At 36.6% G+C, this 18,752-nt stretch overlaps 1 protein-coding gene across 2 annotated transcripts in view; it reads right to left on the bottom strand.

The window, feature by feature from the left end:
• AP3B1 (adaptor related protein complex 3 subunit beta 1) overlaps positions 1–18,752 on the bottom strand; it is a 225,752-nt gene that overhangs the window by 19,388 nt on the left and 187,612 nt on the right. For both annotated transcript variants that reach the window (XM_045566381.1, XM_045566382.1), the window contains exon 24: positions 17,022–17,106. In XM_045566381.1, the coding sequence (XP_045422337.1) occupies positions 17,022–17,106 (85 nt within the window). The remainder of the gene's footprint in view (positions 1–17,021; positions 17,107–18,752) is intronic.

Genomic DNA, 18,752 nt, shown 5'->3' on the forward strand with positions numbered 1-18,752 from the left:
GAAACTCTGGTGGCAGTGTGTAAGGTGGAGTAGAGGAACAACAAAAGGCAGGTGGACCAGTTAGGAGTACAATTTAATAGTCTAGACAGGGGTTTTTAGTATTTACTGTGTGTTTTACTTTAGTAAATCCTAACAAGGACACAAAGAGGTAGCTTCTGTTACCCCAAATTTACTGATAAGAAAACTAAAGAGATGTTTAAATAATATGCCCAAGGTCACATTGGTAGTAAGTGGCAGCACCAGGATTTGAATCCAGGTGGATCTGACTCCTTCATTCCACATTTATTCCACTATATTATGTAGCTTCCCTAGGGTGGGTAGCACAGAATATTTTATGGATATTCTAGAGTTAGAAGGGACAGACCTGTGATGGATGGGAGGAAGAAACTTTGTTTCTGGGTGGTTGACAACATATTGAAGGATTTTGGGAGCCTAGGCAAAATGATTTGGCTTTAACTATGTTAAATTTTGAGTACTGAGTTACCCAGGAAGAGAAATTCAGCAGGTAATTAGAAATACAAATCAAGAATCAGGAGAGACGACAGGGTAGTACGTCTGAGTTTTAAAGTAGTAAGAATGGTATAGGGAAGAGCTGAAGCCTTACAAGAGGATAAAATCACACAGGAAAAGAAGATACTGATAAAAAGGACTAAGTGCAAACCTGGGGAAGACCTGAATTTAGTGACAATGGAAGAAGAGCAACTTGCAGAAGAGACTGGGAAAGAGTGGTCAGGGAGAAAAGGTGTGTGCCAAATACTGCAGGGAAGAAGTAAGACAAGGAACACAAAGAAGTGAGTATAACTGCTGACCTTAGCAAGGCAGTGAGTCAAAGGGTGAAGGGAAGATTGTCAGTGAAAGAAGGGACAGAAGCCACAGAAGCTTCATGAGGATGAAGAGGCAAAAGAAGAATGTTTAAAGAAACCTAAGCATGTTTAAAGGCTGTAGGGAAAGAGCCAGTGAAGAGGAGGAAACAAACGAGGTCTTAGGAGAGGTAAAAGAGTTTGGGATTAAGAGCACAAGAACTAGGTGGACATGTTAGCCCTAGAATGGAGTAGGTACTTTTTCAGAAACAGCAGAGAAGGAGCGGTTTAAGACAGAGAGAAGTATCGAGGGTACTTGAGAAATACATTAAGAGAAATACATAAAGGCCCATGAAGGAGTATATGAATATGTGTACACATATATAATTCATATATATATGAATCACATATATAAATTATAAACTAATTGAGTATGAAATATAACATTTAGCTTTAAGTCACTGGATACAAAGCTTCCCAAAGTAGGAGGCACAAGGAAAGACATTAAGGTATAGGCAAAAAACTCGACTAATTCTATTTATTTTTTTCTCATCTCTTTTTAAGTTCTGTTTTTGTCTGTTTTAGTACATATACGTAGCACAGTGAGACATAAACATAATACATAAATATTAATAATTTAGAAATAAATTTATACATATAGGGAGTACATAGCCAAAATATTTTTACTAATAGAGGTACATAATTTTAAAGTTAGGGACCACTGGGTTAAGTTATATGTACTACATGATTTTTAATTACTTGCTTTTTTCTTTTTAATTAAAACCTTTCTCTTTCCCAACTCTCCTGAAGGACACTACATACTCCCTTGATTAAAAGGGCGGGGCATGCGGAGAGAGAAGGGGAAGGAGATTTGCCTTCTAAGGCGCAGAAGGAAGTCTAGGTGAGTAAGCAGCAGGTTTAAGTTTGGCGGGAAAAAGTTGATCCTCAAATGTCTTCACTAGCAACAAGCAATGTGTTAGAGAATAATATATATCAGCAGTCCCCAACCTTTTTGGCACCAGGGACTGGTATCATAGAAGACAATTTTTCCACAGATGGGGGGAGACAGTTTCAGGATGATTCAAGTGCACTACATTTACTGTGCAGTCAAACCTCTCTGCAGGTTATCATTATTAATGATAATGCTATTGATATTAATGATAATGATATCACTAGTGATAATCTGTATTTGCAGCTGCTCTCCAGCACTACCATCACCGCCTCAGCTTTACCTCAGAGCATAAGGCATTAGGTTCTCATAAGGAGCACGCAACCTACATCCTTCACATACGTAGTTTACAGTAGGCTCGTCTGCACTCCTATGAGGATCTAATGCTGCTGCTGATCTGACCAGAGGCAGAGCTCAGGCAGTGATGCAAGTAATGGGGAGCGGCTGTAAATACAGATGAAGCTGCGCTGTTTGCCCACCGCTCACCTCCTGCTGTGCGGCTTGGGTCCTAACAGGCTACAGACCAGTACTAGTCCATGGCCCAGGGCTTGGGGATAGCAGATATATATGATTTGGCTTGACTGGTTATCTTTTTGCTTTTGTTGCTTTTGGCTAATGCATGTTTTATTTTCTGTAGTTGGTAAAATGATTGACATGTAACGATATATGAAAAACCAAGGATTTATGTGTATCCCAAATGGGTCTACTGAGGCAAATGTAATGAAATTAGAACACTGCTGGGGCAGACACTGCTCATAGCTTACTGAATATCTATTTTCTTTCTTCTTTCTTGATGTAACCCTCATTTTGTTCAGGTAGACAATGTGCCCAAGTGAAGCATATTTCTCAGCTCCTCTTGTAGCTAGGAGTGTTCAAGTGACCCAGTTAGGACCAATGAATTGTAAACAGAAATTCATTGGGGATTTCCGGGAAAATTTTGCTTTTCTGACATACACATGGCTCCTTCCTCTGTGTTACTTCCTTCCTTTTATTGCCTGGAATGCAGATAGAAGCCTGGAAGTGCAGCAGCCACCTTGTGGCCATGAAGATCACCAGCACATGTTAACACTCTTTGAAGCTATTAAACCAGCTCTGAACTGCTGACCTCTAACTTCTAAGCAAGGTATGGCTTACCACGGAGTTAAGAAAGAATGTTTAGGCCGGGCGTGGTGGCTCACGCCTGTAATCCCAGCACTATGGGAGGCAGAGGCGGGCGGATCGTTTGAGCTCAGGAGTTCGAGACCAGCCTGAGCAAGAGCGAGACCCCATCTCTATTAAAAATAGAAAGAAATGATTTGGACAGCTAAAAATATATATAGAAAAAATTAGCCGGGCATGGTGGCTCATGCCTGTAGTCCCAGCTACTCGGGAGGCTGAGGCAGGAGGATCGCTTGGGCCCAGGAGTTTGAGGTTGCTGTGAGCAAGGCTGACGCCACGGCACTCACTCTAGCCCGGGCAACAGAGTGAGACTCTGTCTCAAAAAAAAAAAAAAAAAAGGAAGAAAGAATGTTTCCTCTTTATTTTGGGGAAACTTTACTTTCATTTATGTGGGTATTCTAGGATGTCCTCCAGTTCACTATGCACCTCCCTTTCTATCCTTTTGCCTTCTTATATGTTTGTTTCTCTCTCCTTATAGGTTTCTTTTCCTTTTTCTTCACATTTCCTTTGGTTAAACATGGGAAACAGGTATCTCCATTTTTATGCATAGATACCTCAAAACAGATAGGGAATGGTGAAAATGATTGATGATAGATGTAAATTTATCAGAATTAACAGTTGCCAGATCGATGAAGTATTGTTATTAGGGCAGCTCTAAATAGCCTAGCTACATAGGATCGGATGGCACAATAGTTTAATGTAAGACAAGATTCTACTTGTTACACATTTAACTGTAATAACTGTATGTACTTGTACTACATATAATTCCATTTCACAGACTCATTTATTAGATCCAAATTGGTAAATTTTCTAGGTAAAAGAAATGGGCAAGCAGTTTAACTATTTGGAGATTCAAGTTTCCTCATCTATGAAGTGAGAACAATGATACTTACCTTGCAGGCTAATTTTCACTATTAAGTGAAACAAAATACCCAGCATAATGCATGGTAGGTACTCAAAACCTACACAAATAATGGGAATGTATCATCATTTAAGCATTCATCTATTATCACTTCTAATTTTTTCCCCATTACAAACAATGCTTATTTAATATCCTTGGCTAGATCTATTTCTTTATAAGCACAAATACTTCTCTAAGCTTGATACTCTAAAATGAAATTACTAAATTGAAAAGTATCTAGCATTTTGCCAGATACTACTAATTTAAAGTCCCACAAACTGTATCTCTACCTTCCTTGCCAATGCCAGATATTAAAATTATTTAAAAATTTTACCAATCTGATGGGTGAAATGTTTAAATTTTTATTTCCCTGAATAGTAGTGACACTGAACACCTTTTGTTAGCCATTTGCATTTATTTTCTTATAAACTGCCTATTCTTAGCCTTTTCCCCACTTTTCTACTGGGTTCCTTTTCTTTGATTGTTAGAGTCCCCTATATATTATGGTGGTTAAACTTTTGTCCACTAAATATGCTGCAATGATTTCTATCCTGGTATGATATGGTATCTACATTTTCTTTTTTTGCAGAGAAGTTTTAAATTTTTAATAGAACTTGACAGTTATTTTCCTTTATATCTTTCTGGGTATGGTGTCTTGCTTAAGACTTTTGTCCCCAGGGTGGGCATGGTGGCTCATGTATATAATCCTAGCACTCTGGAAGGCTGAGGTAGGAGGACCAATCGCTTGAGGTCAGGATCAGCCTGAGCAAGAGCAAGATCCCATCTCTACTGAAAATAGAAAAAGTTAGCTGGACATGGTGTTGCGCGCCTATAGTCCCAGCTACTCAGGAGGATCACTTGAGCCCAGGAGTTTGAGGTTGCAGTGAGCTGTGATGATGCCTTCTTTCTTCTTTAATCATTAATTAGCCAATAGTTTTTCTATTTTTTTATACATCCTAAAAGTGCTTTAAAAAATGTGTATTTTCTGTACTCAGGAAACAAAAAGAATTCTTTTTACATGCATGTATTCTAGATCAAGTTTTATAACTAAATTATTAACACTGCATATTTTTGTTTATCTATCCTTCCTCTTTGATTTACCAATTTCTGATGTGTTAAAATATACCATGATCATGGCTTTGTCAATTTCTCCAAGCATTTGTATTAGTTTATGCTTTATAAATTACAAAGCTATGTGGTTTAAAGGTTTGTAACTGTCACATTTTCTTGGAGGATTGCAATGAACAGAAAAGATCTTCTTCTTATTATTTTTTTTACCAGAAATGCTTTTTTATTTTTCTAGTTTTACCACATCTATCTGATAAATACACACAATTCATCTTTCTGTTCTCAACTTTTCTGTGCTAGTCTCTTTTAGGTAGAGTTCTTATAAACAGCATACGTTACATTTGTTTTTTGTCTGTTTAATAAAAGTGGAATTTAATTCACTGATATGAATTGTGAAATTAGTATGTGTGGTATGTTTGACCCTTTGCATCCATCTTATTTTGTTTTCTATTAATGTTTACTGTGCTTTTTTCCTCTTCCCCTTGGTTAAACTGATGAAGCTTTAATTGTTGCTTTTCTTCCTTTAGTTGTCTAAAAGTTATAATATATCATATTTCTATTATTTTAGGGGTTACCTTTAGTATGTTAAAGCATATTTAAACTTCTTTTTGCCATCAATCAATCCTCTTGCCAAATATGATAAGAACCCTAGTACGCCATCATTCCCTCTCATACTTGTCCATGTTAGGATTTTGGTTCCAGTTTATTATTAATATTTATTTTTCACATTACGTGTTAGCAATTATTTTTACACATTGATGGATTTTACAGGTAGAATTCTTTGTCCACTTTTTAATTTTTGATACTGCTTTTCTCTGTCTCAGCAGGTTTCTTTTGTTGTTGTTGTTTAGTTGTTTTTAAGAGATGTGATCTTACTGTGTTGCTCAGACTGGAGTGTAGTGGCTATTCACAGGTGTGATCATAGCTTACTGCAGCCAGGATCACTCCTGGCCAAAAGTGATCCTCCTGCCTCAGTCTCCAAAGTAGCTGGGACTACAGGCATGCCCACTGTGTCAGGCTCTGTCTCTGATTTTTTTTTTTTAAAATTCTAATACAGTATATCTTTAAGCAATCCTTTTAGAAAGAGTCTATATGTGGTAAACTGATATAATCTTTGCTTGGCTGAAAAATGACTATTTGGTATCCTTAAAATTTTACCAGTCATGTCCTTTGCCTTCTGGCCTCCAGAACTCATGTGAATACTGATGAGAAATCTAATACCACTCTCATTCTGGTTCTTTCTTAGGTAAGCTGCTTTTTTCTCCACTTTGGAAGATATTAGGGTAGTTATGTCCTTATCTAGAATTTCACCAGGATGTGGTCAACTTTTTTTTTTTTTTAATTTCAGAATATTACAGGGGTACAAATGTTTTGGTTACATAAATTGCTTTTGTACAATTTGAATCAAAGATATATGTGTCCCCTCACCCTGATAGTGTGCATTGTACCCACTACCAGTGAATTTACCCATCCCCTCCTCCCCCTCCCACCCGCTTCAATTCTGTTGAATTTTATACCATATGTGCACATGAGTGTTGATCAATTAGTTCCAATTTAATAGTGGGTACATGTGGTGTTTGTTTTTCCATTTTTGTGATACTTCACTTAGAAGGATGGTCTCCAGTTCCATCCAGGTTGTTACAAAAGGTATTAGTTCACCATTTTCTTTTTATAGCTATGGTACATATACATCACATTTTATTAATCCACTCATGTATTGATGGGTACTTGGGCTGTTTCCACATCTTTGCGACTGTGAATTGTGCTGCTATAAACATTCAAGCGCAAATGTCTTTTTTATAAAATGTCTTTTTTCCTTTGGGTAAATACTCAGTGGTGGGATTTCTGGATCAAATGGTAGGTATACTTTTAGTTCTTTAAGGTATTTCCATACTGCTTTCCATAGAGGTTGTACTAGTTTGCAGTCCCACCAAAAGTGTTTAAGTGTTCCTTTTTCTCTACATCCACTCCAGCATCTGTTGTTTTGGGACTTTTTGATAAAAGCCATTCTCACTAGAGTTAGGTGATATCTCATTGTGGTTTTGATTTCTATTTCCATGATGATTAGAGACATTGCACATCTTCTCATATGTTTATTAGCCATTATTCTACCTTGTTTGGAAAAGTTTCTGTTCTTATCGTTAGCTCACTTTTTAATGAGGTTGTTTGATTTTTTTCTTGCTGATTTCCTTGAGTTCTTTGTAGAGTCTGGTTATCAGCCCTTTACCAGATGTATAGCATGCAAATATTTTCTCCCATTCTGTAGGTTGTCTATTCACTCTAATGATAGTTTCCTTGGCTATGCAGAAGCTTTTTAATTTGATAAGGTCCTATTTGTTTATTTTTATTGTTGCTGTGATTGCTTTGGGGGTCTTCTTTATAAATTCTTTGCCTAGGCTGATATCTACAAGATTTTCCAATCTCTTCTTCCAGAATTCTTATAGTTTCATGCCTTAGGTTTAAGTCTGTTATCCAACAGTTAATTTTTGTGAGTGGCGAATCCTGTTTCAGTCTTTTAAATGTGGCTATCCAATTTTCCCAGCACCATTTATTGAATAGGGAATCTTTTCCCCAGTGTATGTTTTTGTCTGCTTTGTCAAAGATCAGATGGCAACATAAGGATGCTTTTATATCTGGGTTCTCTGTTCTGATCCATTGGTCTATGTTTCTGTTCTTGTGCCAGTACCATGTGGTTTTGGTTACTGTAGCCTTACAGGATACCTTTAAGTCTGGTAAATTGATGCCTCCCAATTTGCTTTTTTTGCTTAAGGTTGCTTTGTCTATACAGGGTCTTTTTTGGTTCCATACAAAGCATAGAATTATTTTTTCTATATCTGTGAAAAATGATGTTGGTATTTTAATGGGGATTGCACTGAATCGTAAATCACTTTGGCTTGTATAGACATTTTAACAATGTTGATTCTGCCAATTGATGACATGTTTTTCCATATGTTTACGTCCTCTGTGATTTCCTTCTTTAGTGATTGGTAGTTCTCTCTGTAGAGGTCTTTCACCTTCTTAGTTAAATATTTTCCTAGACATTTTATTTTCTCTGTTGCTATTGTGAAAGGTACTGAGTCTTTGATTTGAGTCTCAGTTTGACTGCTGTTGGTGCATAGGAATGCTACTGATTTGTGTACATTGATTTTGTAACCTAAGACTTCGCTGAATTTACTCATGAATTCCAGGAGTCTCTTGGCAGAATCTTTGGGGTTTTCTGGATATAAGATCATATCATCAGCAAAGAGTGATAGTTTGACCTCCTCTTTCCCCGTTTGGATACCCTCGATTTCCTTTTCTTGCCTGATTGCTCTGGCTAGGACTTCCAGCACTATGTTGAACAGAAGTGGTGACAGTGGGCAACCTTGTCTGGTTCCAGTTCTAAATGGGAGCACTTTCAATTTTTCCCTGTTTAGTATGATATTCTCTGTGGATTTGTTATATATTGCTTTTATATTTTTTAGATATGTTCCATCTATGTCTATTTTGTTCAGATTTCTTATCATAAAACGGTGCAGAATTTTGTCAAATGCTTTTTCTGAATCTATTGAGAGGATCATATGGTCTTTGCTTTTGCTTCTATTTATAGATTTGTGTATGTTGAATCACCCTTACATTTCTGGGATGAAGCCTACCAGGTCATGGTGGCTTTTTTTAATGTGCAGCTGAGTTAGGTTTGCTGGGATTTTACTGAGAAGTTTTGCATATATATTCATAAGGGATATTGGTCTGTAGTTTTCTTTTTTTGTTGTGTCTTTACCTGGTTTTGGTATCAAGGTGATATTGGCTTGTACAATGAGTTGAGGAGGATTCCTTCCTTCTAGATCTTATGAAATAATTTCTGCAGTACAGGTACCAGCTCTTTGTAGGTCTGGCAAAATTCGGCTGTGAAACTATCAAGTCTGGGACTTTTTTTGTTGGAAGATTTTTATTGCTGTTTCAATTTCATTACTTGATGTTGGTCTGTTCAGGAGTTCTGTTTTTTCCTGATTGAGCCTAGGGAGGTTGTTTCCAAGAATTTGTCCATTTCCTCAATGTTTTCAAGTTTATGTGCACAGATATTTTTATAGTATTCAGAGATGATATTTTGTATTTCCACAGTATCAGTTGTAGTATCTCCTTTTTCATTTCTGATTGAGAAATGAAAGCTCAATCAGAAATGGGTCCTTTCTTTTCTGTTTCTGGTTAATCTAGTGAGAGGCTTGTTGATTTTGTTTATTTTTTTCAAAGAACTAACTTTTTGTTTTATTAATCTTATGTATAATTCTTTTATTATTGATTTCATTTAGTTCTGCTTGACCTTAGTTATTTCTTTTCTTCTGCTGACTTTGGCATTGGTTTGCTCTTCCTTTTCCAATTACTTGAGACCATGCATTAGAATATTGATTTGTGATTTTTCTGTCTTTTGGATGTAGGCATTTAAGGGTATCAATTTTCCTCTTAGAACTGCTATTGCAAAATCCCACAGATTTTGGTAACTTGTGTCTTCTTTGTCATTTAGTTCAAAGAATCTTTTGATTTCCATCTTAATTTCCTCCTTGACCCAATAATCATTCAGTAGTAGTCTGTTGAATTTCCTTGACTTTGTGTAGTGTTTCCATTGTAATTGATTTCTAATTTTATTCCAGTGTGGTCTGAGAGGATATATGGCATAATTTTTATTTGAGTTTGTTGAGACATGTTCTGTGACCTAGGATGTGATCAATTTTAGAGAATATTCTGTGAGCTGATGAGAACGTACATTGAGTAGTTTTGCCGTAGAATGTTCTATAAGTGTCTGGTAGCCCATTTGTTCTGGAGTCCTGTTTAAGTCCATTGTTCCTTTGTTTACTTACTGCTTGGAGGATCTGTCCCCAGTTCTGTCAGTGGGGTGTTGAAGTCCTTGGCTATTATAATGCTGCTGTTTATCATTTTGTTTGGATCAAGTAGAGTTTGCCTTATGAATCTATGCATATCTGTGTTAGGTGTATAAATATGTAGGATTTTTATGTCTTCTTATTGAATTATTCCCTTCACCATTATATAATGACCATCTTTGTCTTTCTTTACTTTTGTTGATTTGAAGTCTATGTTATCTGATATGAGAATGGCTATACCAGCTTTCTTTTGGTTTCCATTTGTATGGAACATTTTTTTCCATCCCTTCACCTTGAGTCTGAATGAGTCCATGTGGGTTAGATGCATTTCCTGGAAACAGAAGATACTTAGCTTGTAACTTTTTTAATCCATTCAGCCAGCCTATGTCTCTTCAGTGGGGAGTTCCAGCAATTCATATTTATTGAAAGAATAGATAAATGGGGTGGATTTCTGTTCATCCTGTTGCATAGAACTTTATTCCTTTGTTTTACCTCTTGAGCCATTGTGGTATCTGGGTTTTTACCTTTAGCTTTTGGGCAATTTTACACTGGTGGGTGTCTATTTGTTGATTCATGTATAATGCAGATCTGAGTCCTTCTTGCAGGGCAGGTCTAATTATGACAAATTTCCTCAATGTTTGCTTATCTGGGAAAGACTTAGTTTCTCCATCAAATGTGAAACTTAGTTTTATGGGGTACAAAATTCTAGGCTAGCAGTTGTTCTGTTTAAGAAGATTAAAGATGGCGGCCCGCTCCCTTCTAGCCTGTAAGGTTTCTGCTGAGAAGTCTGCTGTTATTCTGATGGGTTTTCCCATTCTAGGTCAGTTGTAGCTTACATCTAGCTGCTTGTAGAATTTTCTCTTTCATTTTGACTTTGGCCAGGTTGATTACTATGTGTCTGGGAGATGCCCTATTTGCTATGACTCTTCCCAGAGTTCAATGACCATCTTGTATCTGGATGTCTGGATCTCTGGTGATACTAGGGAAATTTACTCAATAATTCCCTCAAATAGATTTTCCATGCTACTTCACCCTCAGGGATACCTATAATTTGTGTGTTTGTTCACTTCACATAGTCCTATATCTCTCTAAGTGATTGTTCTGCCTTCATTGTTCTCTTCTGTGCCTCTTTAAATGACTGAGTGAGCTCCAGATCCTTGTCTTCAAGCTCTGAGATTCTTTCTTCTCCTTGGCTTAATGTCTTGCTGAAACTTTCTGCTGTGTTTTGAAAATCCCTGAATGACTCTTTCATTTCTTTAAGTTCTATTATATCTTTCCTAATTGTGTATAGTTATTTAGTGACCTTTTCATTCATTTCCTGAAATATTTTTTGGGCTTGTTTTTGTTAATTTTCAACTTTCTCTTTGATTCCATTCATCTTATTTGCCATCCATATTCTGAATTCCATTGCCGTCATTTGACAATTTCCTTGTAGTTGGAGTTCACTGCTGTAGCTCCATTGTGATCCCTTGGGGGTGTTGATCTGTTTTGATTTTTCAAGTTGCCAGTGTTCTTTTGCTGGTTTTGCCTCATCTGAGACCTCTTTTCTCATTTCAGGCTAATAAGTTTGCTGGAAACTCTCCTACTTATTAGAGTAAGGGGAGGTCACTAGATGGTGCTCTTTTTTTCACCCCCTACTCTGGAATTGTGACGTGCGGGAGAGGGCGCGTGTGCACTAAAAGCCTGTAATGCAGCTGTTCTGACTCATTCTGTTTGCCTGTGATTGCCTCTGCTCTAGCCAGTGCTGAATGCTGTTTATGTTGGGCTTTGGGCTGTTCACCAGATAGTTGCAGAATGTTCAAGTTGGGAGATGGGCGAGACCCTCTTCACCAAGGCTGTTGTTGTGGGGATTGCTCTACCCAGGTTTTCCCCACAGAGTTAACAGCAGCAGCTGGATGCAGTTGTCGTGGGTTCCCAGGTTGTGTGCATTTGTTCAAACAAGGTCACAGTGTACTGGTGGCTTGAGGCTTGGGGGTCCCTGGCAGGGTATTGGACTTTGGAGCAGTTCTTCTGGCCCTGCTGCAGTGGTGGAGGCTTTGGGGTGGAGTCTTGGGGTCTAGGTGCAGTGCTGGAGACTTGGGGATAGTGTCTTGGGCCTGGGGGGTTCTGGAGGCACAGAGGCAGAGCATTGGGCTCTGGGGTGAGAGCCTCACAGCAGGGACTGGGGAGGAGCCAGAAGCAGAGCTTCTGAGCAAGGCTAAAGAGCCAGAAACAGGGCCATGCAGATGGTGGGGCTGATCCAACCTGGAGGGGAGGTCAGGGCCAAGCAGGCATGAGGGAGTTGGGGCCTTGGGGGTGGAGTCAGGGCAAGCAAGTGGCAGGCTGTTCCGCAGACTCAGGGGTCCCCTGGATGCCAAGTCAGGTGGGCAGAAGTCAGTTCTGGTGGCCCAGGAACTGGGGAGTTACCCACTCCCCACCCAGGACTTGCAGAAGCAATTGCCCAGAGCTCCTCAGGTCAGAGCCTGCTGTACCTCAGTCAATGTCCCTTCTCATCTCCCATTGTGCTCTAGGGGAGAAGTGCTTGGGTTCAATTAACCGGGTATGGCTCAGGGAAGCCATAGTCAGTCCACTGCTTCCCCAGCCCAGTGTAGACCTGGCATGGCGCACCCAAAAGTTCAGGATGGCTTTAGCTGCTGCCTGATCCCCACCACGCCTGTTGTCTGGTACAGTGGCTCTGCACAGACTCCAGGCAGGTCCCTGGTCTGACCAAGCAGAGGTCTGTGAGGGTGGTGGGAGCCATCTTGCAATTCAGTTAACATTGCGCCAGTGAGCCTGGTGCCCCAGCATTCTATTTTACTGTTCCTGTGCATTCTCTGATCTTGTTATATATACATCCCCTCTTCCCCCCACCCTTTTTTTTCCACTCTGAGTGTCTCTGTTGCTTCTCTGTGATTTCACAATGCTGCTTCAGAGACGACCAATCTGTATGTAGGCAGCTGCCTGTAGCTTTCACTTCTTGTCTTGGGAGCAGAATGCTGACAGGCTGCTTCTAGTCCGCCATTTTTTCCCCCTCACGATGTGGGTTTCAGTTTTTCTTCTTCATCCTGTTTGGCTGTTGATGGGCCTTTTTAATCTGAAGGCTTGTGCATTTCTTTTCTTTGGGAAAATGTTCTTCTATAATTTATTTTTAAAATTATTTCTTCCCTCCATTTTCTCTTTTCTTTCCTTCCAGATTTATTAAACTGATCCTTTTAACTTTTCTTTCCTATTCTGTCTCTTTGCCTTTTTCCTTCTATTCCAGTTGATTTTCTTGACCCTTTCTTCTAGAACACTCTAAATCTGTATTCACCTGTGTCCATTCCATCATGCATTTACTGAATTTCTTTTGGCATTATATTTTTATATTTCCAAGAATACTTTTAAAATTTTCTAGTTGTTCCTTTTTCAAAGCAGACAGTATATTCTTACTTTATGGATACAGTGTTCTCTTGATCTATTAGTTATAATTTTAAAAATATCTTTTCTCTTTTTTAACTGTTTGCTCCCTTCATGGTAAGCGGGTCTTTGTATTAGCTGCTGCCTTCCTTCAAAAGTTTGGTCATCCTAAGTTGTCCATTTATGTTTATAATGAAGGACTAGGCTTAATACATGTAGCAAGTTCTGCCACCTATTCATTATAAGATTTTAGACCAGTTTCTTAACCTTCTTATGCCTCAGTTTACTCATCTATAAAATGGGGTAATAATACTTATAGGATGATAGATTAATGCTCTAAAAAAATATTGGCTGCGTGTGGACTTTGGGAGGCCAAGGCAGGAGGATCACTTGAGCCCAGGAGTTTGAGGCCAGCCTGAGCACCCTAGTGAGACCCCATTTCTACAAAAAATAAAAAAACTAGCTGGGTGTGGTGGCACATGTCTGTGGTTCCAGCTACTTGGGAGGCTCAGGCAGGCAGATTGCTTGAGCCCAGGAGTTTGAGGTTGCTGTGAGCAATGACGCTACAGTACTCTACCCAGGGCGACAGAGTAAGATCTTGTCTCAAAAAAAAAAATTAATAATAAAATTTATAGTATTTTTGTGAGAATTAAACAAACAAATCTAATGCAAGTGTTCAGAAAAATGCCTACCTAGCACACTGCAAGTACTTGATAAATGTTAGTGACTATTACTACTATGAGTCACCTTTTCCTCAGGTGCGCTGAGTGGGTGAGATACTGACTGGTTATATGGACATGAAGTTGGAAGGCACGTAGGCAATGGCATTTCCTCTCCACCAACAGATTTAAGATTGGCTTTACTCTAGTGATGGAGGATTTGAGAATATCGTGGTGGATATTCTCTTGGATGGAACTGCATTTTACCTCATCTCTGACCATCCCTGCCTCCTTCACCCTTCACACAAACTCAAACCTGCTGTGCATTCTTGGGTTCCCACATCTACACCAAAAATCTTTCCCAGGCAAGCAATTCATTTTCTTTGCAGTGCTTTTCTTAGGTCTCAAATTAAATGTGTCTGTTGCCTGCTGCTAGGGGTAAGGTTGGAGAACTGGGGGTTAGAAGTAGTTCTTTAATTCTCTGATGATCATCTTGACTTTTCTTTTTACTTATTCATTGTGTGCTTGATATTCTGTCAGATTTGCTTTTACCATTATAAGCAGTTTTCTCCCATGAGTGTTTTGCCCTGCGATTTTTATTTTCTCTGGTATTGTTTATCCGCTCTTATTTGCTTTCTAGCTATCAATAATTCTTCACAATTTCTGGTAAGCTAATGACATTCTTATTCTTTTGGCATTCATTCTCTTTTAAAGAATGTATTTTCTGTCTTTTTGATGGATTTTTAGACAAAAGGAAGAGTGAATACAAGTGCTCAGTCCTCTAACTTGTGCCAAGCCATATTATTTTTCATACTGGTTAATGCATTCATACCTGCTAATTATAAGGATGAGGATCTGTTTATGCACTGCATCAACTTTTGGAGAGATATATTTATATATGCCATGCATCTATTCAATCTCAATAAATTTAATCAAGAACTTAATTTGACAACAATTTAAAATGCAAAGCAAAAAGGAGATATTAACATTTACCAAATATCCATATAACTATATAGCTTTATGTAATAGTTCCGTCTATATCTATTTATCTATAGATATAATGATATGAAATTAATCTAGACGCTAAGGTAGGATCATTTTATTCTCATTCTTTTTCTTCTAATAATAGAAGAGTACCTGAAAGTCTTGTAGTACATGTTTCTGAAGGCTTCTGAATTTCTGAAGGCTTCTTATCAAATATACTTATTACCTATAATTTTATGTATCGATTTGTATGATATATTTCAAAGAAAAAATTCAATATCAGCCATTCTTGCTTTTTTTCTTTTTATTGAACTACCAAGACAATATAGCACATCACTAAGCAAAAAGTGCTATTTACTATGCAAAAGGCACAGTCAGTGATTGGCATCTAAGACCAATTGATCTACCCATTACCACACTATCTCCCTACCCCCACTAGCACTACTATGAAGCTATTGATTTAAACACTGTCGATCGGTTTCCATTTTCTGATTTTGGGCAGGCCAATTAAGAAAGTGAGTAATTGTGATTACACTGCTTCAGGATCAATTACATTTGATGCAAGACAAAGTGCTCTTTTTGGAACATAGAAAAAATAATTTTTGATCTAGCATGCTTTTGTGCTTAATAAAATCTAAAATAAATAACTAATTTATACCTTTACAACAGAAAAACAATAATGTAAATGCTTAGAATAGCTAAGACTATTTTCTATGTGAAATATTATTTTCCTAAAATTAGTTTAAAAGAAATGGAGAAAAAAATTGCTCATACACACTTCCCAACATAAGATAAAAATCAAATACTACCTGCATATTTATCCCTAAAGGGACTTAGTTAACTGTGAAAGACAAAATGTAAATCATGTCCAATGGACTACAAAGGAGGTCTTTGTAATAAAAATATTGTGGGGAAAACCCCTAATTACACAGGAATCAAAAGGTTCTTTATATAAATTGATAAGAAAAAGCAATTTTTTTAGCTTTTAATTTTGGTCTAACTTGGTACATGAGCTTTGTCATTGGGTTCACATTGTCCAAATCATTAAAATGAATATACCTCTGGTGTTGGAGGCAAATCTATTTAGAGTGATGTTACTCATAGTCTGGTGTTCAGCAATATTGATCTGTGTTGTTTGTCTAATAGAAAAATAATAAACAATTACTAGGCAATGTTGGGAAAAGTAATCAGTTTTTATATATCACTAATATAGCAGACCTCCCAAAACATAAAGGTGATGATCTGCATAAAATCAATGTGTTATGCTACATTGCTTATATTTATCACTGCAGGTTCTCGGCAATAAAAAGTATAATATTAGGCCTGAATCACTGGTAAACTGAAAAGGTATACGAAAATGAAAGGTTCACTATATTTAATCTATAAATCTATTTTAAAATGTCTACTTCCAAAACCTGAAGATTTTTAATCATAAAAAATTCTGTTCTAAGCTGGCTAAAATATAGATAGGTAAAATGTCTTAATTCTTTTTAGAATAAAAACAAAGCAACTTTAACTCAAAGTAACAAATTGTGCCCTATATCAGAAAAATAAAAAAGAAAAGAGTTCAAGGATAATACTCAAAGATGTATGAAGACAACATGTACTAAATTGCACTAATTTGCTAATAGCCTCTGAATTTCATCAGAAATGTATAAAACATTATATAAAAACAATAACAAGAAAATCCAATCCTAAAGAAGCTCTTTTGAATAGTATTCAGCTATGTAACCTTTGCCAACTACATAAATGTTCTTTTATTTTCATTAAAAACAGTTTGTAAATTAAAGTAAAAAGGAAGATGATTTATGGGTTTTAGGTACTGGCAGTATCAATAATATTCCACTGAAGAAGTTCAAGATAAGATATATGATGACTCAAAAGATATCTTCTCTGGGTCTATTCAATAATATTAAAGTTTTTAATTTCTCCTGGACTTTCCTCATGGATTTTCTCATAAATTTTCCAAAACTGTAGCATTAAGATAAGTAAACATTTACTTAGCAGTACCTTCTTTCTTTAACCAAAAAACTATGAATTTCAATCACATACAGCATGAAATTAATGCTAGGTGTGTAATAAATACTAAAAATACACATACTGCACACAATTTGTACAACATTAGATTCCATGGTAATCTAAACATCGTCAAAGCAAAACACATTTGTTTAAATGTTTTGTCTTTCACAGAAAAAAAGCTGTTGAAAGCCTAGTTTTTGATCTGCTATCCATTACAAGTAATATAAAAAACAGAAGAACAATTGAACTTACCACAACTGGAAACTGGCAGTCTGAGTAGAATCACAAAAGTCAATACCCATTGAAACAGTAATGGATCCCTCAGGCTCAAGAGAGTCTAGGAAATGAGATAATTTAGACATGAAAACACGGAGAATGTGAAAAAGAGGCAAACTAAAAACTGAAAATGTATGTAATGTTTGCAGTTTGATTAAGACAGTCAAAGTTAATGACGGTTTATAAGAAAAATTTCAAACTGATAATATTAAAGCAAATTATAAAGTAACCTCAGTATTCTGCTCGAAGGTTTTCTTTTTCACACCTTAATTCTGTACCTACTCCAGTGAACACATTATATCTATTTAATTCAGAAACACATACTTTCCTGAGAAATTTCACAATTTCCATTATTGTCTCTATAGGAATTGAGAGTGAGAAGGAAATAAATGTGCTCCTGTTTGTTACACCTGTAATGGACTTTGGGATCTTAAAAGAGATTAGCCACTTAAAACTCAAATGTTTATTCTAGATCTAAAAAGTAATTTTTAAACAATGTTCCTAATTTTCAATGGAAAAAATCCTAAATCCAAAAATGCAAATTAAAGCAAAGTTGGAAGAAAAAATTAAGATGTACTCAGAAATTAACCAAAAGAATTGGCATTATTGAAACCAAAATAAGTCTAACTGCATTATTTAAAACATTACTTACTGAAATAAAACTTACTGACAGATTAGATTACCCCGACAAAACAAATAATAAAAGGGCATTTTATAGATTGGAATTTCTGAAGCTTCATCTATCAACTAAGTATGGGACATAACTATACCAATTCAATATAGTATAGTACTATTTTTTTTTTCAGCTAAGCATGACAAAATTTAAGGTAAACAACAACAGAATTTCATTCTTCTTATGATTCCAAAGTTTGGCTGTACCTTAGAATAACTGAGGAGATCTTAAATGTGTATACAAATATTTTTATGTAGAAACTATCCACTTTTTATTTCCACTTTGCCCAAAACCTTCAGTGTAACTGCAGCCATTCCATACAACAGCATTATATTTAGCTTTATTTACTCTGCATACATCTTGTCACATGTAGTTATATTTTAGCAAACACACTTCTAATTCAGTAGACTGTGACGATCCTAGGTCTTGTTGGTAAGTATGATTTGCAATTTAATACTAACCATGGCAGAGATGATGGTACAGTTGAAATAATAATTCAGTAAGTTTAATATATTAAGAATTATGTTTATGTCTCATAGGCTCAATGAAGATTAGGCATTATGAGAGAGCACTTGTTTGATGCTGATTTCAAAATGCTATTGGTTTGCTCAGTGGTATGGATGTTGGTTTGCTGATTCTAGTTTAAATTTCATTTGTTTATAAACCTAACATTTACTAGGATGCTGCTTAAATACCAGAAGACTTGCTGCAAATATACTTATTGCAAATATACTTATACTTTGGCAAATATACTTATTTACAATAGGGTAAAAAAAAACATGTATATATATACAAGCCACAAAGAATAAATAGCCTTAAGCTCTCTGCGCTGTATTCAGTGATTTTGTGTTAACAGTCGACAAATTTGAATTCAGCTAAGATTTTACTAGTTACTGTACAACTGTCACATCAAAGTAGGTGACATCCTATGTGATTTCATTTTTCATTATTAATGATGATAATAATCATTATTAATGATTAATGCAAAATATATATATATGTGCTTAATGCCTTCTTCTGCACTCTAAAAATAC

Source organism: Lemur catta, chromosome 12, assembly GCF_020740605.2.
Source record: "Lemur catta isolate mLemCat1 chromosome 12, mLemCat1.pri, whole genome shotgun sequence".
In the NCBI taxonomy this organism is placed as follows: domain Eukaryota; kingdom Metazoa; phylum Chordata; class Mammalia; order Primates; family Lemuridae; genus Lemur; species Lemur catta.